Source organism: Zootoca vivipara, chromosome 1 (genome assembly GCF_965207765.1).
Source record: "Zootoca vivipara chromosome 1, rZooViv2.hap1.1, whole genome shotgun sequence".
Lineage (NCBI taxonomy): Eukaryota > Metazoa > Chordata > Lepidosauria > Squamata > Lacertidae > Zootoca > Zootoca vivipara.
This window is the reverse complement of record NC_142582.1, coordinates 11,805,931-11,825,357: the sequence shown is the minus strand read 5'-3', so window position 1 is coordinate 11,825,357 and position 19,427 is coordinate 11,805,931. Positions and strand designations below refer to the sequence as shown.

The window sequence follows — 19,427 nt, the reverse complement described above, 5'->3', positions numbered from 1 at the left end:
ATCTCCTAGTAGAAAATGAGGCAGCTGCAGCCTTCTCAGTAGAAGAGGACTGCTTCCCTAAGAGCACGGGGCTGGCATTTTTATACTTCCAGTCCTCTTGAATATACTACCTGTATACCTTGGGAGTGTATCCTGCACATGGTTGTCCTTCTATTTGAAATGATGACATTTTAAACTAGGGCATGAACATCAAAGCTTTGCTCCTGCAGAGCACTAATTAAAGGAAGCAAGGCAAGGTGGCAGGAAGGAATGTTGTTCATTTACATCACTTTAAAGGATACAGTTGGCATAGAAAATCCAAATTATAATTTAAAAGTATGTAGGGAATCTCAGAATATGATGGCCAATATTATGAGGGGCACTAGTGAGTAAGCTCCTTCACCCATCAACATGACTGGAAAGGTAAATGGTGCAGAATGGGCAGTCATACAGATTTGCCCAAATTGCATCATTTATATATTCGAGAAAAGACTTTTTAAAAAAAAATATTGTGATTTCTTCCTGAATGTGGAGTAGATTTAACCTTGATGAACAATATTTGATAACGCTTCCAAGGTGCGTGAGCAGTGAAGAGGAAGAAACCGTTCTTTTTTCCATGTGCCTAATGTTATTTCAGCCCCTTCTAAACATGAGAAGCCACCTCTTGAGGAGCAAAAGAGGATAGGAGTGCCAGTGGGGTGTGTGTATACAGAATCCATTTCCCAATCTAAATTGCCTACCTGATGGCTCCTGATCCTGCATTTGCCAGTACAGTCATACCTTGGTTCTCAAACAATATCCGTTCTGGAACTTCCAGAAAACGTTCGCAATCCAAGGCGCGGCTTCCAATTGGCTGCGGGAGCTTCCTGCACTCAATCGGAAGCCTCGGAAGCCGCAGAGGACATTTGGCTTCCAAAAAAGGTTCACAAACTGGAACACTCACTTCCGGGTTTGTGGTGTTTGGGAGCCAAAATGTTCGAGATATAAGCTGTTCAAAAATCAAGGTACGACTGTACTGTATCTCAAAGTCCAGAGGTGGAGTGTTTTGGAACAAGGAAACAGCAGGCATGGAATTGTTGAAGCCCCTACCCGCAACATATGATCTTCCGTATCAGGTTACTCCTCCAAAGGCAGCTTTTCCTGTTTAAAAGGGTTGCCAAGGTAATGTTATCCGAATCTGTCCCTTTTTGTACAGCTTTATCTTTATAATATATTTGTGGTCATTTGGCGCTTATAAATATCCTGTTGTCCATTAGTAATGGTTTTATCTCTGAAGAGCTGGGTTTAATCACACAGATGCATTATTGCAAAAACACGTAATGCAATTTTAAATTTCATGATTATTTGCCTTAAAAGCTAAAAATACTTCTCTGGGAGTACTGGTTTTATCTTCTCATCTCTAATGGTCCTTCTTTTCTCCAGTTAGAAACGAAAATTAACTTAACATGAATTACTGTACTTTTAAATAGATCCTATAAAAAAAAGCAATTGATGTTCTGAGATCCCATGCTAGCATAAACAGTACTGAATAAACAAATGTATTTTTATGCTGGCGTGGCTTCCTGAGCAGGCCTTAAAAATAAGAGTCATCATGCTGCCCCAATAAAATAACATCCTGGGTTTAAATAAAATCAATACTACTATACTGTGTTAAATTGATGGGAGACTTCCTTCCTTGTGGAAGGATACTTTCTCCGGAAATCATCTGACAGCTTAGAAATCATTTCACGTGAATGTAGTAGGTAGGTTGTAGGTAGGTAGGTAAGGTGGTAAAATGTTCCTGGACTGTATTAGGAACATTTGACAGATAGGAATCGAGCTGTCACATGACTGAATAATGCCCATGTAAAACAAAATTATGTGCACAACAAAATTATGTGCACTTAGAAAACTAGCATCTCAGGAAGACAGCTGGGCTGGAACATTTCTTCCCAATTACAAGCTCTCCATGTGCAGGGAGCTTTTTGTATCACCAAGCATTTGGTAATAAGACAGGTGGGATATAAACCTTGTAAATAAGTAAGATTCTCCCTTCTGAAGTGGTACAGTCCTGTAGAAGTTTTGCCACCTCAACTCTGCTGTTTGTATAAACTTGGCTTTAGTTTCCTGGATATGAAAGTGGGCTGCGTTCGCAAAACTGCTATGACTGACTGCTTGATGTACTCTAGACTGTCCACCCCCACCCCAAATCACTGGTCTAGTCCAGCCTCTTTTGTACTGGCTTAAAACAAGGTGCTTTCAGGCATCTCTTTGTGAAGCCATAGATAATGCAACCACAATACTTCATCTCCTGACAATCACTTGAATCTATCTTTTAACGTAACATAGGAGTGCCCTGATGTTTACTGTTACAACCAGAAGAGATCTCCCATACTTGGCCTCCCAAGAACTGTATGTCAAGCTGAGAATTGCTTTGTGCCAAGAAGGAAATGTCCCTGTAATTGGGTTAGATATCATAGGAGTCACTTCAAAGCCATAGCAGTCACTTTAGAAGTGTAGAGAAGGAAAGCTTCCTAACTGTTTATCCAACAAGGAGAAAGCATTGGAGGAAAGAGTGTAATGCTCCAGTGCGTATTACCAAATTGGCCAGGACCTTACAAGATTTTCCTGGATTCCACAGGTATCAAACAACTTTCCTGCTGCCCATACCAACCTATATCTTGACTCTGCAGGGATAATTTTTCACCTTTGAGTCTTGATCCTGGACAAAATCTTTATTTTCGTTTGCTTCTTACTGCTTCCTGGCCATTTGGGATGCTTAGCTGTGGCATGTGAGCGGCAGGTGGGGATTGGTTTACACAGATAAAACAAAAGCCTTGTAATATTGTATTGAATTCATATGTCTCAATACCAAAGAGCAGCTGTTTTACTGCTGCTGCTTCTCCAGCTACGGTGAGACTGGCAGCTTTTATGAGCTCTTAAGGTAGAAGTTGTTGAAGAGGATTTGTACCAGAGCTGTCAGAGTCGCTAAACTGATCAAAGGATTACAGTGCTCTCGATAAAAAGGAGGCTTTACAGTAAAAACAATGCTAGAAAACGCCAGTCATTTGAATTTGTATCCTTCACAGCTTACAGCTAGCTTTAAATAGGTCAAGTGAACCAGAGAATGTCAAGAAGAGCATGTTCATTCCTTCTACTAACTACGGTAATAGGGTTTTTTTTTGTTTTGCTTTTTAAAGAAGTGCTGCTTGCCCACACTTCACAGAGAGGCAATCCCTGAAGGCTTCAATTTATTTTTGGACAACAATAGGAAAAAGGTGACAACGCCTACGTCAGATGTGCTGTGAGAGAGTCATCTGAGTGTATAACAGAGAAGCATCAGACACACTGATCCCAGGAGGGGCTGAAGCCGAATCGCAGGCTAGGCTGTCATATTCTCATCTTTAGGTTCACCGTGCAATTCTCTGGTGAGAGCGGAGATAGTTGTTTCTGGATTCACATTATTGGATGGATAAAACCTTGAAAGTTGTGTATACAGGCACAATAGCAGGCACCTTTCAAGTCTCTTTCTATATGATCCCTCCTCTTCAGAGAGGGGGGAATTTGCGGGCGGGACCCGCTCTACGCTGCGAGCAGGGGGCGGGTCCGGCCCCCTGCTCCACCTTTACCTGCCGCGCTCAGGGCTGGCCAATAGGGCCAGCTGGGGGGCGGGGCTACCAGGTCTTTAAAAAAGCGTGGCAGGCTCCATATCACCCCTTTTCGCCCCTGCACCTCATCGGATCTCCCACCCACCCGCCCTTTAGGTCTTCCCTTAGTTAGGATGTTCACTTTGACCTTGCTATGGACTTCGGTTGGTCGCCTTTGGTTGCCCAAAGGGTCCTGGTAGGAGTTTTTTATCCAATTGGCTAATTGGCACCGGCCTCTTGGTTTTTTTCACCTACCTCGTAGCAATTCGTCACAACTTCTTTGGTATTTGGCGGTAGGCATGGGAATATGGAGTTGTCTGGTGTGTTCGAGGACTGGTTGTGGCCATCATCCAACCCTCCTCTTATAGGGGTATCCCCTTAAGGGATCCGGCGGTCGTGGACCCCGTCCTACGCCCTGCGGGTGGCTAGGGCCATGGCACGACCCCGGTGGCACCAGGGGGAGCTTTCAGTTGTATTTGCATCAACAGGCTCCTCCCTTGGGGTGTTAACCTGATATGACCCCCCCCCCCCCGCTGAGCGGGGTGGAGTCACGCTTGCTAGCGAGTCCAATGCCTAAGCCAATACCTCTCACTTGCTTTAACCAATAAAGTTGTGGCCTTATTCTACCCATTAACCCTATTACCATGTGTCACTGTGTCTTCATTTATCGCCGGGGGGGGGGGGGGTGTCCTCGAACCGCAAAAGGCAGCCTTTCTCAATCTGGTGCCCTTCAGATTATTATGGACCACAACTTCCAGTATTCATGGCCACTAACCCAGCTGTCTGGGGGTGACGGGACTTGAAGGGCAAAACATCTGGTGGGACTAGATTGAAGAAGGGACGAGGTTTGTTCCAGGATGAGAAAAGAGAGGCAGACAAAACAAATAAACTCATTTGCATTTCACACAATCTTTCCCCCCTATAAAATAAGAAGAAGTGTGCACGCACACGAAAGCTCATACCAATGACAAACTTAGTTGGTCTCTAAGGTGCTACTGGAAGGAATTTTTTATTTTGTTTCGACTACGGCTGACCAACACGGCTGCCTTCCTGTAACTCCCCCCCCCCCTATGCTTTGCATGTTACACCTGTGGGAATCTGGGTAACATCAAGGAGTTGAGGTCAATCACAGCTTCTAGATGAATGTTGTCTATGCTATAGTTAGTGATCTCAACACTCTGTGTGCTGTCTTTGTGTAGCCAAAATGGCACCATCCATGGATAAGAGGGGTGGTATCAGCAGACTCAGAGTTCCTCTGAGGTTTGGAGAAGTACAAAAAAACCTTCAGGGGAAAAAAAAAACCTGTGGGGTGGTGGGAAGGGATTTCAAAACAGCCCAGTGAGGACTGAACCTGCTTGGTAGCCACTGAATGGAGCGTCAGGATTGGCAAAAGGAACAGAGAACCAGAATGGGCAGGTGTGGTGAAATAGAATGGAGCACCTGGAATCCCAAACAGAAGTACCTCATCATTATCTTGTAGACCCCACAGGTACCTGTATGATATATGTTCTTGTTATGGTCACATTTCACATTTAAAACCTCTGTCAGTATTCAGCTAAAATAATCTGTGAGCTGAACAAGTTTTCTGCCTTGCTGATATGGTGATATCAGCATTTCTGTCTTCTTGTAATGATCTAGGAAAGAACTACCGTGTTTCTCCAAAAATAAGACACCGCCTTATATTTATTTTTCCTCAAAAAAACAAACACACACTATGGCTTATTTTCAGGGGATGCTTTATTTTTTCCCTCCTCCTCCTCCTCCTGCCGCGGCCAGCATTGCAGCTGCGCCTATCACTATGTCTTATTTTCAGGGTATGGCTTATATTCCTTGAATGCTTAAAAATCCTGCTGCGGCTTATTTTATGGCTACATCTTATTTTCGGAGAAGCAGGCTATATTAGAAACACAGCAGGATTCAGTTATTACGTCCAGCGGAGATCCTGAGGATTTAGACATGTTGTAGACATCAAATTCACTTCTACTTTTCTTGAAAAACAGATATTCCAATATCACAATTTTTCAGGTACAGATTGTCATTTTTAATTACATTTGACAGGCTAATACACAATAATTTAGCTTGCATAACCAGGTGACAGAAAAAAAATCTTTTGCATTTAAGCCAGTTCTCATTTTGGCTGTAAAAATCTTGCTTGACATAGCAAAACAAGAACCTTTCACTGTACCACTGATCTCTAAGAACTCACCATAGGTTCTGGCACATTATTTTGTTAAAAGCACAGTGGCGTAATATAGCATGATGTTTTAATTCGCTTTTATTACTGAGGTCCAAAATCTTTGGTGGTCAGCCAAGCCATCTTACATTACTCTGAAGTGAGAATAAATTGGTAGCATATTGTTGATGATGGCTGCTCTGAAGACCTTTAGTCTAGCTTGATGATTTCTACATGTTAATATCAAAACTTTCCATTTCAGTTATCTTTTTAAAATAATAATAATAATAATATACAGACTGAGGACTTACCTTGTAGGCTTATTTTTCTGATTTTACCCTCACCATCTATCAGACATCTAGTCATTTGGCGTTGTTTGTTTGTTTCAGAACCAAAATTGTGATCAAAATCTTGCCTTGGTGATACATACATCCCGTTGGGAAATAAACTCTTTCATTGGCTGCTCTGTGACTTTGAGATATTCAGTTTACAGGTGGTTATCTTCCCATAAGGACGCAGGTGGCGCTGTGGTCTAAACCACTGAGCCTCTTGGGCTTGCCGATCAGAAGGTTGGTGGTTCAAATCCCTGTGACAGGGTGAGCTCCCATTGCTCTGTCCCATGTTTAGTATCGATGATTTTAAACTGCCTTCTTCCAACATCTGGGAAAAAAGCTGAGATACACCATGTCTTAATTAACTGAAGGTGTTGCAGCAGGCAAGACAGCTGCTCTCTCTCTCTCTCTCTCCCTCTTCAGTTGCTCAGATTTTTGCCTTGGAACAGCCAGTTAGCAGTACAGCGAATTCTCTGCAGACTATTAGCCAAACTAATCTTCTCTGCTTTAATAGGCCTGTTTAATCATAATCCACTGTCCAGGCCTTTCAGAACTGAGGAAAGCATAAAGCCTCATAATTAACTTGTTTAAGATTCTTTTGTTGTAGGATGTCTGATTTTGCACTTTGAATAAAGTGAAGGGGCTATTTAATATACAGCTCTCAGTGAAAGCTTAAGTTTAGGCACTGGAAGTCTTTGCTATGTTTAACAATGTTAAGGACTGTATAGATACAATTACATGTGGCAACCATTGATTCAGGAAATTGTGTAACACAGCCTTTTACTTGTGATGTAGTTCCAAATATGTTCAGTGTCAAGGAAATAAAATCTGACGGTAATCGACATGTATGTATATTACAGGTTGGTTTCATCTTGCTAGCTGTTTTGTACCTTTAGCTTTGTGACAGCTTCATAATAGTTATTGTCTACGCGGGTGGCACTGTGGGTTAAACTGCTGAGCCTAGGGCTTGCCGATCAGAAGGTTGGCGGTTCGAATCCCCGCGATGGGGTAAGCTCCTGTTGCTCGGGCCCATCTCCTGCCAATCTAGCAGTTTGAAAGCACACCAAAGTGCAAGTTGATAAATAGATACCGCTACAGCAAGAAGGTAAATGGCGTTTCCGTGTGCTGCTCTGGTTCGCCAGAAGCGGCGTAGTCATGGTGGCCATATGCCGGCTCCCTCGGCCAATAATGCAAGATGAGCGCCGCAACCCCAGAGTCAGTCACAACTGGACCTAATGGTCAGGGGTCCCTTTACCTTTAAGCGCTTATCAAAATTGTGTAAATACATATTCCAGTGTGGAGAATAGTTAAGCAGGAATTCACTTGACCCATTGAGTGCCAGAGTTCGCTTCTTAAACATGCAAATAGAACCCCTGTGGCTCAGATCAGTGGGCTGGAAACTGTTAAAGGAGTCAGATGCTATGAAATGACTTCTAGCCTCTGGCTGCTAATATTTTTCTTGATTTGAATGGGTTCTCTGTTGCCCCTCACTGATGGCCCAAAGGTTAAATCCCATGCGTTGTCTCTCTTGTTCACAGCCTGCTTTTGTTTTGACAGGGGATACTAATGAATGAGTCCTATCTTACGTGGGAAGGATGGAAAAATGGGTGGGGGTTGTTAATTCCAGCTGTTAGGTGCTATAAGCCCTGCCTCTGGCAAGTCATTTCACCTGTTTTTGAAATGTAAGCAACCCTCCTAAACATCTACTCTTTCACTGTCTCTGTTCTTTTCTCCTGTTGTCACTTTTGAAAAGCACACAAATCTGCTACAGATAGTAAAAATATTTAGAAATAGTTGACATGGCTGAGGTATGGGAATTTGGGGGGGGGGATATATAAAAACAATGTTGTTGTTGTTGTTTGTTGTTGGCATCTGTCTTGAGAGGTGAAGTCAAACAACTGCATTAGGTGAAGTCAAACAACTGCATTAGCATCACCAAAGTGACCTCCCTGTATGGAGGTCCTGGGCTGTGCAGGTGACAATACACCCCTCTCAAACCTTGTTGATATGGTCCAAAGGAAAGCAGAGATGTTTGGCACCAGTTTGGCAACAATTTTAGGTACTCCATTCCAGATTTGTGGAGTTTAATCCTTACTTTAGATACAATATTTAAAAACAATATTTAACGTATCATTGCACCTACCATACATTAGCTAAGTCCCTTCATGTATATTATCTTTGTAAAATCTTTCTAGTTACTCATTTATTGTGAACCTTCTGTACAGAGATTATGAAAGTACAGTATGCCTTCAGATTTCCAGCTGACATGCATCCTAGATTTTACTGCTCAGGCCTTAAAAGGAATGGAGCAACAGATTTTCTTACTTCCCAGTTCTGAATACATAACTTACTGTCTTGGCTACTGTAACTAGTGATGGGTGAACCACCCTCAGGTTGCGTAAGCTCTGGCTTTGAAATCAGCCAAGTTACTTTTCCCCAATGAAATAGCTAGACTGATTTCTGAGCCAATGCAGAACCCTTGACCCAAGCACCCTGTTCTCTGACACTTTAACACTACCTACTGGTCAATCCAGTGACAGAACTGCCAGTGGCACTCCAGCCATAAGAAAACGAGGCCTCTACACCAATGTGCCAGGACAAAAGCTTACATGGGTCTGTGGGAAAGTGATTTCCCCAGGGCTACTTCAGCACCGCCTTCCTTATCTCTCGAGCATCCGTCTTATTGCTGCCAGGCTGGTGGTCAGGAAAAAGTGTTTTAAAAGGCGTGGGTGGGAAATTGGTGGGGGAGGGAGGCTGAGTGGGTGGGAAGGGGTAAACCAAGAATTCTGATTTAGATGGTAATCTGAGCTGGGGAATAATCCAGGGCCCTTAATGTCCATTGAAACAAACATTACAAGCAACTCTATCTGGTACTCCTTTGTGGTGTGCTTACAGATGGTTGCTTTGGCAAGTTCTTTGAAGTAAAGTCTGGAAGAGCATGAGTCACCACTAGGCAAAGCAGTGGCTCACCAGGGAGCAAATAAATGCCAAACACAACCTCCTGAACAGCATCTCAACTGAAGTAATCATAAGGGACGGGCTGAGAAATATCACCAGCGATTCCTCTTCTATCCCTAGCTTTACATATCCCCACAAATGTGTATATGTAAGAGGCTGATTGTCATCTCTGTGCCTGCGGAAGCACAGATCTGTGAGTCAGCTGCACGTCAGACGTGTCCCCCGGTGCAGGTGAAACCAACCTGTGTGTGATTTGTGTGGAACACTGGTGCTCTCATGATCGCATAGTAGGATGAAGGCACATGTTGCATTTCTGCTTTCCATCCCTTAGCAGGGCCATAGCTCACCAGATGCCCTCAGCAAAACCATGTTGCTTATATTTATAGATGGCGGGGACTTCAACATCTTCTTCTTTGAAAAAATAGCCCTCCTTCTTCCTAGTAACAGTGACATAATCCCCCACCCAATCAGATTTGACTACTGTGATCATGTTTGCCCTCGGTTTTGTTGTCATGTAACCCAGTAGGATTGGCTGTGCAATGATGTCGCTGTGATTAGGAGGGTTAGTTTCCAAACCAAAATGGTTCTGAAATAAAATGATGTATGGATGTATGATGAGCCTTCTGGACTGGAACCATAGAGAAGCTGCTAGTGAAGTACAGTTACTTTGAGCAACCTGATCAGGTATCGCCCACCTAAATGTGTGTTGGAGGATGTTGCCTCTGTTGGGGTGATGGCCTTCTTGAAAAATTGATGAAAGGCGGAGTGTATTTTGTTGAAGGGAATGATGTTTGCCAAATGTTCCCACCTTTTATATAAGCCCTTTACTATTTTATTAAAATAATAATAATAATAATAATAATAATAATAATAATAATAATTTATTTGTACCCCGCCCATCTGCCTGGTTTTTCCCAGCCACTCTGGGCAGCTCCCAATCGACTATTAAGAACACTACAGCATTAAAGGTCCTACTGTATCATCCTACCAGACACTGTCTTTAACCTTTTCTTATGGTTTGATACTTATTTCCAGAGTCTATGATAACATCAATAGCTAAAGAAGCAGGAGCCTCGGAAGGCTAGGTTAGAGGAATGTGATTTTTCTTTGTCTGACAAAAATAATGAGTTCTTTATGTGTGTGTGTGTGCCAAGAAAATGGTTCTGTGCTCTCAGGTTATTGCAGTGACTTATTTCCAGGGGTTACTTTGGCTTAACCAGATTTTTGGAACTAACCCCACATTCTTTCTAGTATCGTACATTTAGTTTTGCTAAGGTGTTGACATTGGCACCTCCCCCTTTTAAGTAGATTATATTCACAAACCAATTTTCTCAAAGCAAACAGATGGCTTCTCAACAAGAGCATGTCCGCAGAAATTATCCCTTGCAGAAGTATAACAGTATTGCCACAAGAGGCCTATGTTTGTCATTCATTTTCTTGTGAGATGTTACTCAGAACCATTATTTGGTTTCTTACCTTGCTCACATGAAGCAGGTGTGTGTGTGTGTGTGTGTGTGTGTGTTTTCCTCAAAGGCCAAAAAAACTTTAATGAAAATTGGGGAGTGGGGATGTACATATCGAATTGCAATATACATTGTCATTGCAATTTGAATAGAGGAATGTTTTTCTTTCTCTCTCCTAAAATTAAAACGCATAAAACTAAAAGCAGGATGTTGGAGGATTCAGGACAGACAAAAAAAAGTGCTTCTTCACACAGTGCATAGCTGAACTATGGCATTTGCTCTCACAAGAGTCAGAGATGCCCACCAACATGGATGGTTTATTTACGGAGGATGTGGCTCCTATTCTTGAGGGTTATGTTCTGCCTCCACTGAATGAGTCAGTGGGCCTCTGAATACCAGTGGCTGGAAATAGCAGGAGAGGAGAGTGCTTGCAGGATTCATGCAGCCATCTGTCTGAACTAGCATGACTCTTCTTATGTTCTTGATGTTATATTTTTTAATTGGTGAAGCGGTAGGTATAATAAATAATAATAATAATAATAATAATAATAATAATAATAATGTGTATGCCAAGGTAAAGTGTACACACTACTTGGCTGGAGAACTGCATTGCAAAATTTGGAGAAGTGCAACTTTTAAAGAATGGTTGTCCTTCACTTCACAAACTGTTTTATGAACTGCAAATTAGGTAGATTCATGAATGTGAGCTGAATCAAATTTTTCTCACATCCCTAGGCAAAATCTGTAGAAAACAGACTATAAAGCAATGTTAACTTAAGCAGGAAAACGCTTGCCAAATTTCATTCAGAAATTCTATACATGCCACTCTAAGAACAAGTGACTTAAATAGAAGAAAATCTATGTAGCGGCAATGTGAGGGATTATAAATATACTTTAGATTTGTGGTGATATTTTTTTTTAGTGCTCAAACTGAATTGCTTTACATTCCTATGTCGTGACTGAACTCTGAGAACAGTCTTGTTAGAGCCATCAGTTGACAAGAAATCACTGCATTTCATCAATGATGTAATGCCAATCCATCTGTCTACCCATGGTATTTAGCTTTGATCAACATGGGAGTATATGAATGATTCACAAACATTTATGATTGCCAGTTAGTTTATTGCTTGATCCCCAGGTAATCCAGTGATACAATCTGTTGCTGGCAGCTTCAAAACAGGAAATCGTAGGGTGATTTTCTGGGATGATCATTCAACACAACAATAACGAATGCAAGAATAGTGGCCCTTACAACTTTCATCCCTGCTCCTGGGTCTCAATGAAAGATTTGGATTCTATCCATCCTAGAGACTATTTTACATCTATCTAACTAACTATCTATCTATCTATCTATCGATCTATCTATCTATCTATCTATCTATCTATCTATCTATCCACACACATTCACATATCTGCTCTTTCTCCATAACTGAAGCAGATCTGCAGATCATAATGTCTGATTGTCTCTTACATGAGTATTTTCACTTCATGTGCACCTATTCAGTGTGCATGGATGGAACAGAAACACGGTGTGCAGTTACACTGTGTTATAAGCTACCTATAGGTTTTGTGCTCATCCCTACATGCCAATGCTCTCTTTGTAGGAGTCGTGAAGCAGTTGACCAATTAAAGCTGTGATGATATTTAAAAGAAGCCTGGCATAAAGGGCTGGATGGGCACAGAAATCACACTAGAGCCGTCCTGTTGAACAGGGGCTCCTTTGTATCACTAAGTTGTTTAGCAGAATGACTGAATGACCCCGGACGTTATCAGTTTGTGATGCAATCTTAGCTCACGCTGGTATATCCAGTTGCTATTGTTCCCAAGCATTGTTTACTGGTTCTGAACCTTGCCAGCTACCATTGTCTCTCTAAACTTGTTTGCCAGGACTGGAGTAATGGGGTGAATGCAGAATCACATGGCATGTGTCAGTGCATCATCGAGTCACAACAGGTCCTCACCAAGCACCAAACTTTGCTGAAAGGGGGGGATTGTGCATGAGCTGAGTGATGGCAGGTTTGAACTGAATGTATTTCTCATGCTTCTTGAGATTGTCCCCTTTGGTCATTTGCAGGTTCGTATTCTACACAACGCTGGGATCATTCTCTGTGGGGAGAAAAAGGTGAATTGTAATGATTGTAAGAAATATGGTGGTTACAGTGCACAGATGCACAGTATCAACAGGATATTTCCTCTCTTGTATTCCTGTTCTATCCTTTGACGAGAATGTGGTGACGGACTGAGATTTCTAGGCTATGCGAATACTGGCTTCATTGCATTGTGCTGCTTCCTTGCCTGCTGCACATCACTGGCTAGGCAGGTGTGGGCATGGAGCTTCTGTTTTTGGAATCAATCCTGTGTTTCCTGGAAAGGTGTAAGCCCTAAGCTTCATTTATTTGATTTGTTCTCTTCTGCCCTTCAGCTAGAACTCAAAGCTTACAGCTACGTCTGTGGGAGTTGTGCTTGACAGATTTCTCCATTCTATTTTTATGGCTAGTGTTTTTAAAGACCTGCATGCCTTTGATCTTCGGTGGCTGCAGTGCTCTTCTAAAATGTCCCCAAAGAGGAGCGTTTCTGTAGGGATGCTTACAAATTCCTTCCCATGTGAATTTCTCATGCAATTTTGTGGTTCCTGCTGACCTGGTCTCCAAAGCAGCGTCATTACTCTCATGATCTGTCCAGCACAGTGGTTCCCAACAGGTGGTCCGGAGACCCCCAGGGGTCCGCGAGCTATGTCAGAGGGGTCCGCAAGATGCTATTAGAATAAAAAATATATTAAATATATTTTGTATGATAGCAGATTTTTTGTTTTGGCCGCTTCCTGCATGAGCAGAGTCTAGCGCAAAACTAGAATTAGATAGAGGCAGTAGTTCTGCTGTATGCTGTTAGGTGGCGCTTTACAGACACTGTTGTTTAGTCGTTTAGTCGTGTCCGACTCTTCGTGACCCCATGGACCATAGCACGCCAGGCACTCCTGTCTTCCACTGCCTCCCGCAGTTTGGCCAAACTCATGTTCGTAGCTTCGAGAACACTGTCCAACCAACACTACTGTTTTGCAAAGAGGCAGTGCGCACATTCTACTAACGCTCACCTCCTCAAGATGCTTTGCGCGCGTTGGCTTAATTTGTGCGCTACTGCGCAGGTACCCTGTCTTCTCCATTCCCCTCCCTCCTCCCTGGCATGCGCTGCCTCTTTGCAAAACAGTAGTGTTTGTAAACAAAGCGTTGTTTTTCGCGGAAGCTACAGTTCGCATAGTTAAAAATGGACCGTTGGTTAAAAAGTGGTTCGTTAAAACGACAAAGGCCTACGGATGAAGAGGAAGATAATGCATTTGATGTTCAAGCAAGTAAGTCAGTGACTCTTGAACCGATCTTGTCAGTGTCCATTGAACCTAAATCGTAACTGTAAAAAACGTATAAATATAAAATATAAAAAGACTCTTAATTTGGCTCTCACTTTTTAATTTTAGGATTAGGAATTAATGGGGGTCCTTGTCACAATAGCGGCTCGATGAGGGGTCCTCGAGAAAATTTTGTTGGGAACCCCTGGTCCAGCAAATGCCAAAAATCGAATCTAAAAGCTGGTGGAACTCTGTCAAAGTGCTGGGATCTGGTTTTGATTTCCAGACTTAAGTTCAGATGGCTGTACATGCACAGTTTGCCATGCAGTAGTTTGGTTTGCATTTTCCTGCCTTATAAGATTGCTGACATGCACCAGTACACATATTCATTGATTAAATAACCACAGCAGAGAAATTAAGTCTTTCTGGTTCACAAGACCATCTCCTTCATGTGCTGAACGTAGCAGAGTTACCCCCACTGGAGATACATTAAGCAGTTGTGTGAAGGGACCCCATATGGTTACTGACACATGAAAGTCTCCTCCCTGAGGCCCTTTACATAGCCACCAAAGTGCTTACATGTACTTTCTCTGTGTGGAGGTTTGGGGTGGTGATGGTGGACCTTTCTGGTGTGATTGCATCATTGCATGGAAATGCTTTTTTTAAAATAGTTTTGCACTGTGATATAGTTTATTAATGTGTTTATTCCTTGGTGCGCGCCAGTAACCTGTACTACAGTAAACTGTATGTGCCAATTCCAAAATTAATTTTGGAAACTTTGCAAGTTGAACTAGAAGGCAAGGGGAATTGGGAATGCAGGACAGAGTGAGCCTACAGACTAAAAACGGAATGGAACAGGGAAAATATGTTCATTACAGCTTTTCTGTAGTATGTTCCGCCACTCCAGTAAGCCCTTTAGTTGAAATGTTTTCTTAAAAAAATCTGATTATAAATAGTTCTATAAAACTATTGAATAATTATACCATGGATACTATTACGATGGTACCTCGGGTTACAAACGCTTCAGGTTACAAACGCTTCAGATTACAAACTCCGCTAACCCAGAAATAGAACCTCGGGTTAAGAACTTTGCTTCAGGATGAGAACAGAAATCGTGCTCCGGCGGTGCAGCAGCAGCAGACCCCATTAGCTAAAGTGGTGCTTCAGGTTAAGAACAGTTTCAGGTTAAGAACAGACCTCCGGAACGAATTAAGTTCTTAACCAGAGGTACCACTGTACAACTAAAATATTTACAAGAATGGAGGATGTAAATGTTCGTTCTGTTGCTGGCTCAGTGTTTAAGCTGATTAACAAATGTCTACTGTGGTTTGATTCTTAGGTTCTTCAATGCTGCTTCCCCCCCTTAAGCATTTGCTCTCAGCAACATTTTCCACACAGGAGTCAACTTCATCAGTCCAAAGCGTGGGTGTACATCATTAAGAACTGTTATTTCCAATAGGATTTAAGGCACCTATTTGCTAGTTGGATTTTGGCCATTTTCTCTAGTGTCTGGAGATGGGTTAAAGAGGCGTTAATAACTCACTTGAATTGCTAACAGCTCATAATGTATTAAACCTGAGAGACCAGCTGCATCCACTATAGTTCACTCTTCGGTGAGACTAGTTGTCTGTGCATGTTATGGTGTGACAAAGCGTATGTGTTTGTGTGAGAGAGAGAGAGAGAAAGAGAGAAAGGAAAGACAGCCCTTCTTTATCTTTTTAAGGACGTGCATTATTCACAACTCATCTTCTTTCTGTGTGTTTGTTGTGTATTTGTAGGGACAAGGTGATCTACTGAAGAACGCCAAGAACGAAGCCATAGAGAACATGAAGCAGGTCCAACTGGCTTGTTTGTCATGTGGACTGAGCAGAACCGGGATTGTGGATGCCAAGTCCAAACGGTGCCTGGAGGCAATAGAAGAAAAGGAGACTGGCGATGAGAATGGGAGGCTGTGAAAGAAGACCATCGCTGTCTGGCATGGCATATATTTCAATAGTCCGAAATTATTTTTTTAACACATTTAAAAAGAAGAAAGAGAAAAGACCGCACTTGATTGCCCTCTACCGGATATCAGAAGTATTAAAATACTCACAATGCCAGTGTTTTATTTGAGTTCATTTATCCAAGTTTAAACTCTTGAAGTAGTGATATTTCTAATAAATCCAAGCTCTGTGTGTGTGTGTGTGTGTGTGTGTGTGTGTGTGTGTTTGTGTGGGGAGATCTAGTAAATGCTCTGTCATGAAGTTACATTGTTAGCCCTTTTCCTTATTTATTTTGGCATCTTTGATCAGAGTTTTATCCAGTGCTTTTTTTCTTTAAAAAAAATGTTTAGGGGTACTCTCATTTTCCTACTCGTATTGAAATACTGCTCCCTAATGAGGAATCTACTTACCAGTAGATTCACAAAATGTTTAGAGGTATGCGTACCCCTGCATACCCCCAGAAAAAAAGCACTGGTTTTATCATTCTGAAGATCTTGGTGGATAGAGAGAATGCTAACACATTAGTTTTAATGCTTCTTTGTACCCTACTGTTGTTTTAGTGGCAGCTTCTAATAAACTGTGCTGTTCCAACTATGTAATACAGATTTTACCAGCAGAAGAAAGCACACACATGAACCTAATCTTTTATTGGCATGGATGAATAATGGATTCCTCAGCATAGTGGGAATGATAAATAATTAATTTACCTATTAAATTTAGTTGATGAAATATTAAACAATCAGATTTTTTTTTGATAGATCTCAATGGGACTTCTGATGAACATTCCACTAACTTTTTATTTATTTATTTTGGCTAATCATGATTTGAAATGCACTCATATTAATAGAATAAATTGGCCATTTTGTTTCATGCAATGAAGTCAGGGTTATATTTCAGCTCTGCAAAATTAGGGGATGGAGTAATTTCCAAGCTTTGGTTATGAAATGTGAGATATCAAATATTCCTTAGACATAATAGAATATGAAGGTGCTTCTTAGTAGCTCTGGAATTGTTTCCCAGCGTCATTACCTGAAGGAAGTTTATACAAACTGTGAGCTTGAGATAAAGCTCAAAGAACTTAATTCTGCTTACTTTATTCCTGTGAACACTCCCACATAGAATCAGAGCAAGGGCCATTTCTCACGATACATGTCAAACATAGGCCTGAATTCAAATGGAAGTTACACCTCTGGCTAGGAATACAAGTAGAGGTAACATCACGGAATGATGCTACTCAGAAGGACTTGCTGATCTGCAGTTGCTCTGCTGTTCTCAAGCCTTTTCTCCCTAGCGCTAGTTGCGTGTGGGGTTATTCTCTCAGTGTCTTTTCATGGAGAGTTGTGAGAATAAACTCACACATTTAACGTGAGAAGCGGGCCTAAGGCAAACACATAATAGCCTTATTTTGCTATGTCCAATGAAAATAGAGCTGGTGGAAGAGAGGGATGATCTGATGAGAGCTGAGTGGTTGAATGAAACTTTAACCTGACCAGCTATTGAAAAATCACATGATCAAACTTGCCATGTTACTATGTGGAGTGTTATGCGCATTGATGTCATTATATAAATAAATACACTAATTTGCTGGGCTGTGACAAATCTGACAGTGCGTCAACAGTGATGCATGAGTCACATGACTATGCCAACGCAAACATGGCTCCTCCCCAGTCTACTCAAGTCACATTTCCACTACGCCAGTGTGATTCGGTGAACGTGATGTGAAGGAATTTGACAGAAGGCATAGGAGCAGAAATAAATAGCTTGGGAAATTTAATGATTGCCAGTGATTCTCAACATCATGCCGAAACTGTTGTCTGCTAGGGTTCTGTCTCATGGTGAAGCTGGAGGACATAGGCAAACCAAAAACAAAAAGTCTTCATTTTACCATCCTTCATAGTGTCTGGCTCAAACATTCTTAATGGTGTTCCTATATTTCAATCTTTTCAGTGCTTCGGTATGTATCTGCATTACCTCTATTAGAAAGTAGTGTTCTATTGATATAAGAGTCTATATTTATTTAAGCATTGCTTTTATTTTGAAAAGCTTTTTAAATTAATTTGATTAACAAATGTGCTGATTTTACTCAACAAAAAGGCCAATTGTTGAAATTTTGACAGTCTGAAAATCTTGTATGCATTAAGTTATTTTGTTTTATTTTTCTGATTCCTTAACACTATTATGTTCATGTTGCACATTTCTGAGAGAGTAAAGCTATGGAAAAAAATGACCCATGTTTTAAGTCAATTACTGCACACTGATGAAATACATGTTCAGAATTTCGCCTTCAATAGCATGTGAACAGTAGGAAAAATATATTCATTTCACTTTAGATCAATCACTTACTAAACAGAGATACATGGAATATTATAAGGCTTAACAGACCTACTCATAAAACTACACCACAATCTGAGAACAATTACTGAGAATGGATCAGCCCAGGCTTAGTCCTGGCAAACATGCTGCCGGTTAACTGCTGGTTGATATGGTTAAATCCAACTAAAGCATCACTTGATCTTTCTAAATGATGAAATTAGAGCTCATATTTTTATTGGGAGCAAAGTCTTCAGAGCTTTTCTGTCCTCACATGGAGATCTTTAAAGGTGGCAAAAGGTCTCTCCATCTTCCAGACGTGCTAGGATTTAGGTCAGGACCAGAATATTCCGATTGACAGTTTCAGAACGTGGCTGGGATAAAGCTATATAGGGTAATGCAGAGCCCTCCTCCTTTGCTAAGGAGTCCACATGCCTGAGTTGGATGTAAGCAGGACCCCATATGATGGCATGGTTTGCATCCCAAGGGCTGCAGAGCTCTGCACAGGGAGCTAAAAGAACCAAGAGAAGTGAGAACTGCAATTGCTACTGCTCTTCACTGTAGGGAACAACCCCGAGAGCTGAATTTGGTGGCTGTAACAATTCTAGGGTGGCCATATCTCCCACTTGACAGAGAACACCCTTCTAGTTGAAGGTGTCCTTTGAAGCATGGGCGTAGGCAGGTGGGGCAGTTGCCCCCCTAAAAGCAGGGCCTCTGGCCAGCCTGCCCCGCTGCCCACCACCACCCCTTTTCTTTTACGTCTCCCTTCTCCCTGGCTGGCTGTGGGGCGGGTGGAGGGAAAGCCAGCCAAACGCTTTGCGCGGCTCTGGGGCTTTCCCTCCACCCGCCCCACAGCCAGCCAGGGAGAAGGGAGACGTCCCTTCTAGCCGGCTGGCTGTGGGGCGGGTGGAGGGAAAGCCAGCCAAACGCTTTGCGCGGCTCTGGGGCTTTCCCTCCACCCGCCCCACAGCCAGGGGGCGGGCTGAGGGAAAGCCCCAGAGCCGTGCAAAGCGTTTGACTGGCTTTCCCTCCACCCGCCCCGGCGATCGCGGAGGGGGAGGAGGGGATCGGAGCAGCCCGATTTCGGGCTGATCCTGGCGCCCCCTCGCCCCTGAACGACCATGGCTTGCCTTGCCCCACTGTGGCCCCTCCCCTCCCACCCCTTGGCCCCGCCCCTTGCCCCCCTAATTTTGATCCTGGGTACGCCCCTGCTTTGAAGGTCTCCTTTTCAGCAATATCCAGTCCAAGTCTAGTTTAAAGATAA

General features: G+C 42.4%; 1 protein-coding gene across 7 annotated transcripts in view; it reads left to right on the top strand.

The window, feature by feature from the left end:
- Positions 1–18,080, top strand: part of PLCL1 (phospholipase C like 1 (inactive)) — a 196,995-nt gene extending 178,915 nt beyond the window's left edge. For 5 of the 7 annotated variants that reach the window (XM_088676796.1, XM_088676936.1, XM_088677019.1 and 2 more), the window contains exons 6-7: positions 12,606–12,653; positions 15,650–18,080. In XM_088676796.1, the coding sequence (XP_088532922.1) occupies positions 12,606–12,653; positions 15,650–15,826 (225 nt within the window). In that variant the 3' untranslated portion in view covers positions 15,827–18,080. The remainder of the gene's footprint in view (positions 1–12,605; positions 12,654–15,649) is intronic. The other 2 variants (XM_035136765.3, XM_088651757.1) reach the window with 1 other exon arrangement.
- The last annotated feature ends 1,347 nt before the right edge of the window (positions 18,081–19,427 follow it).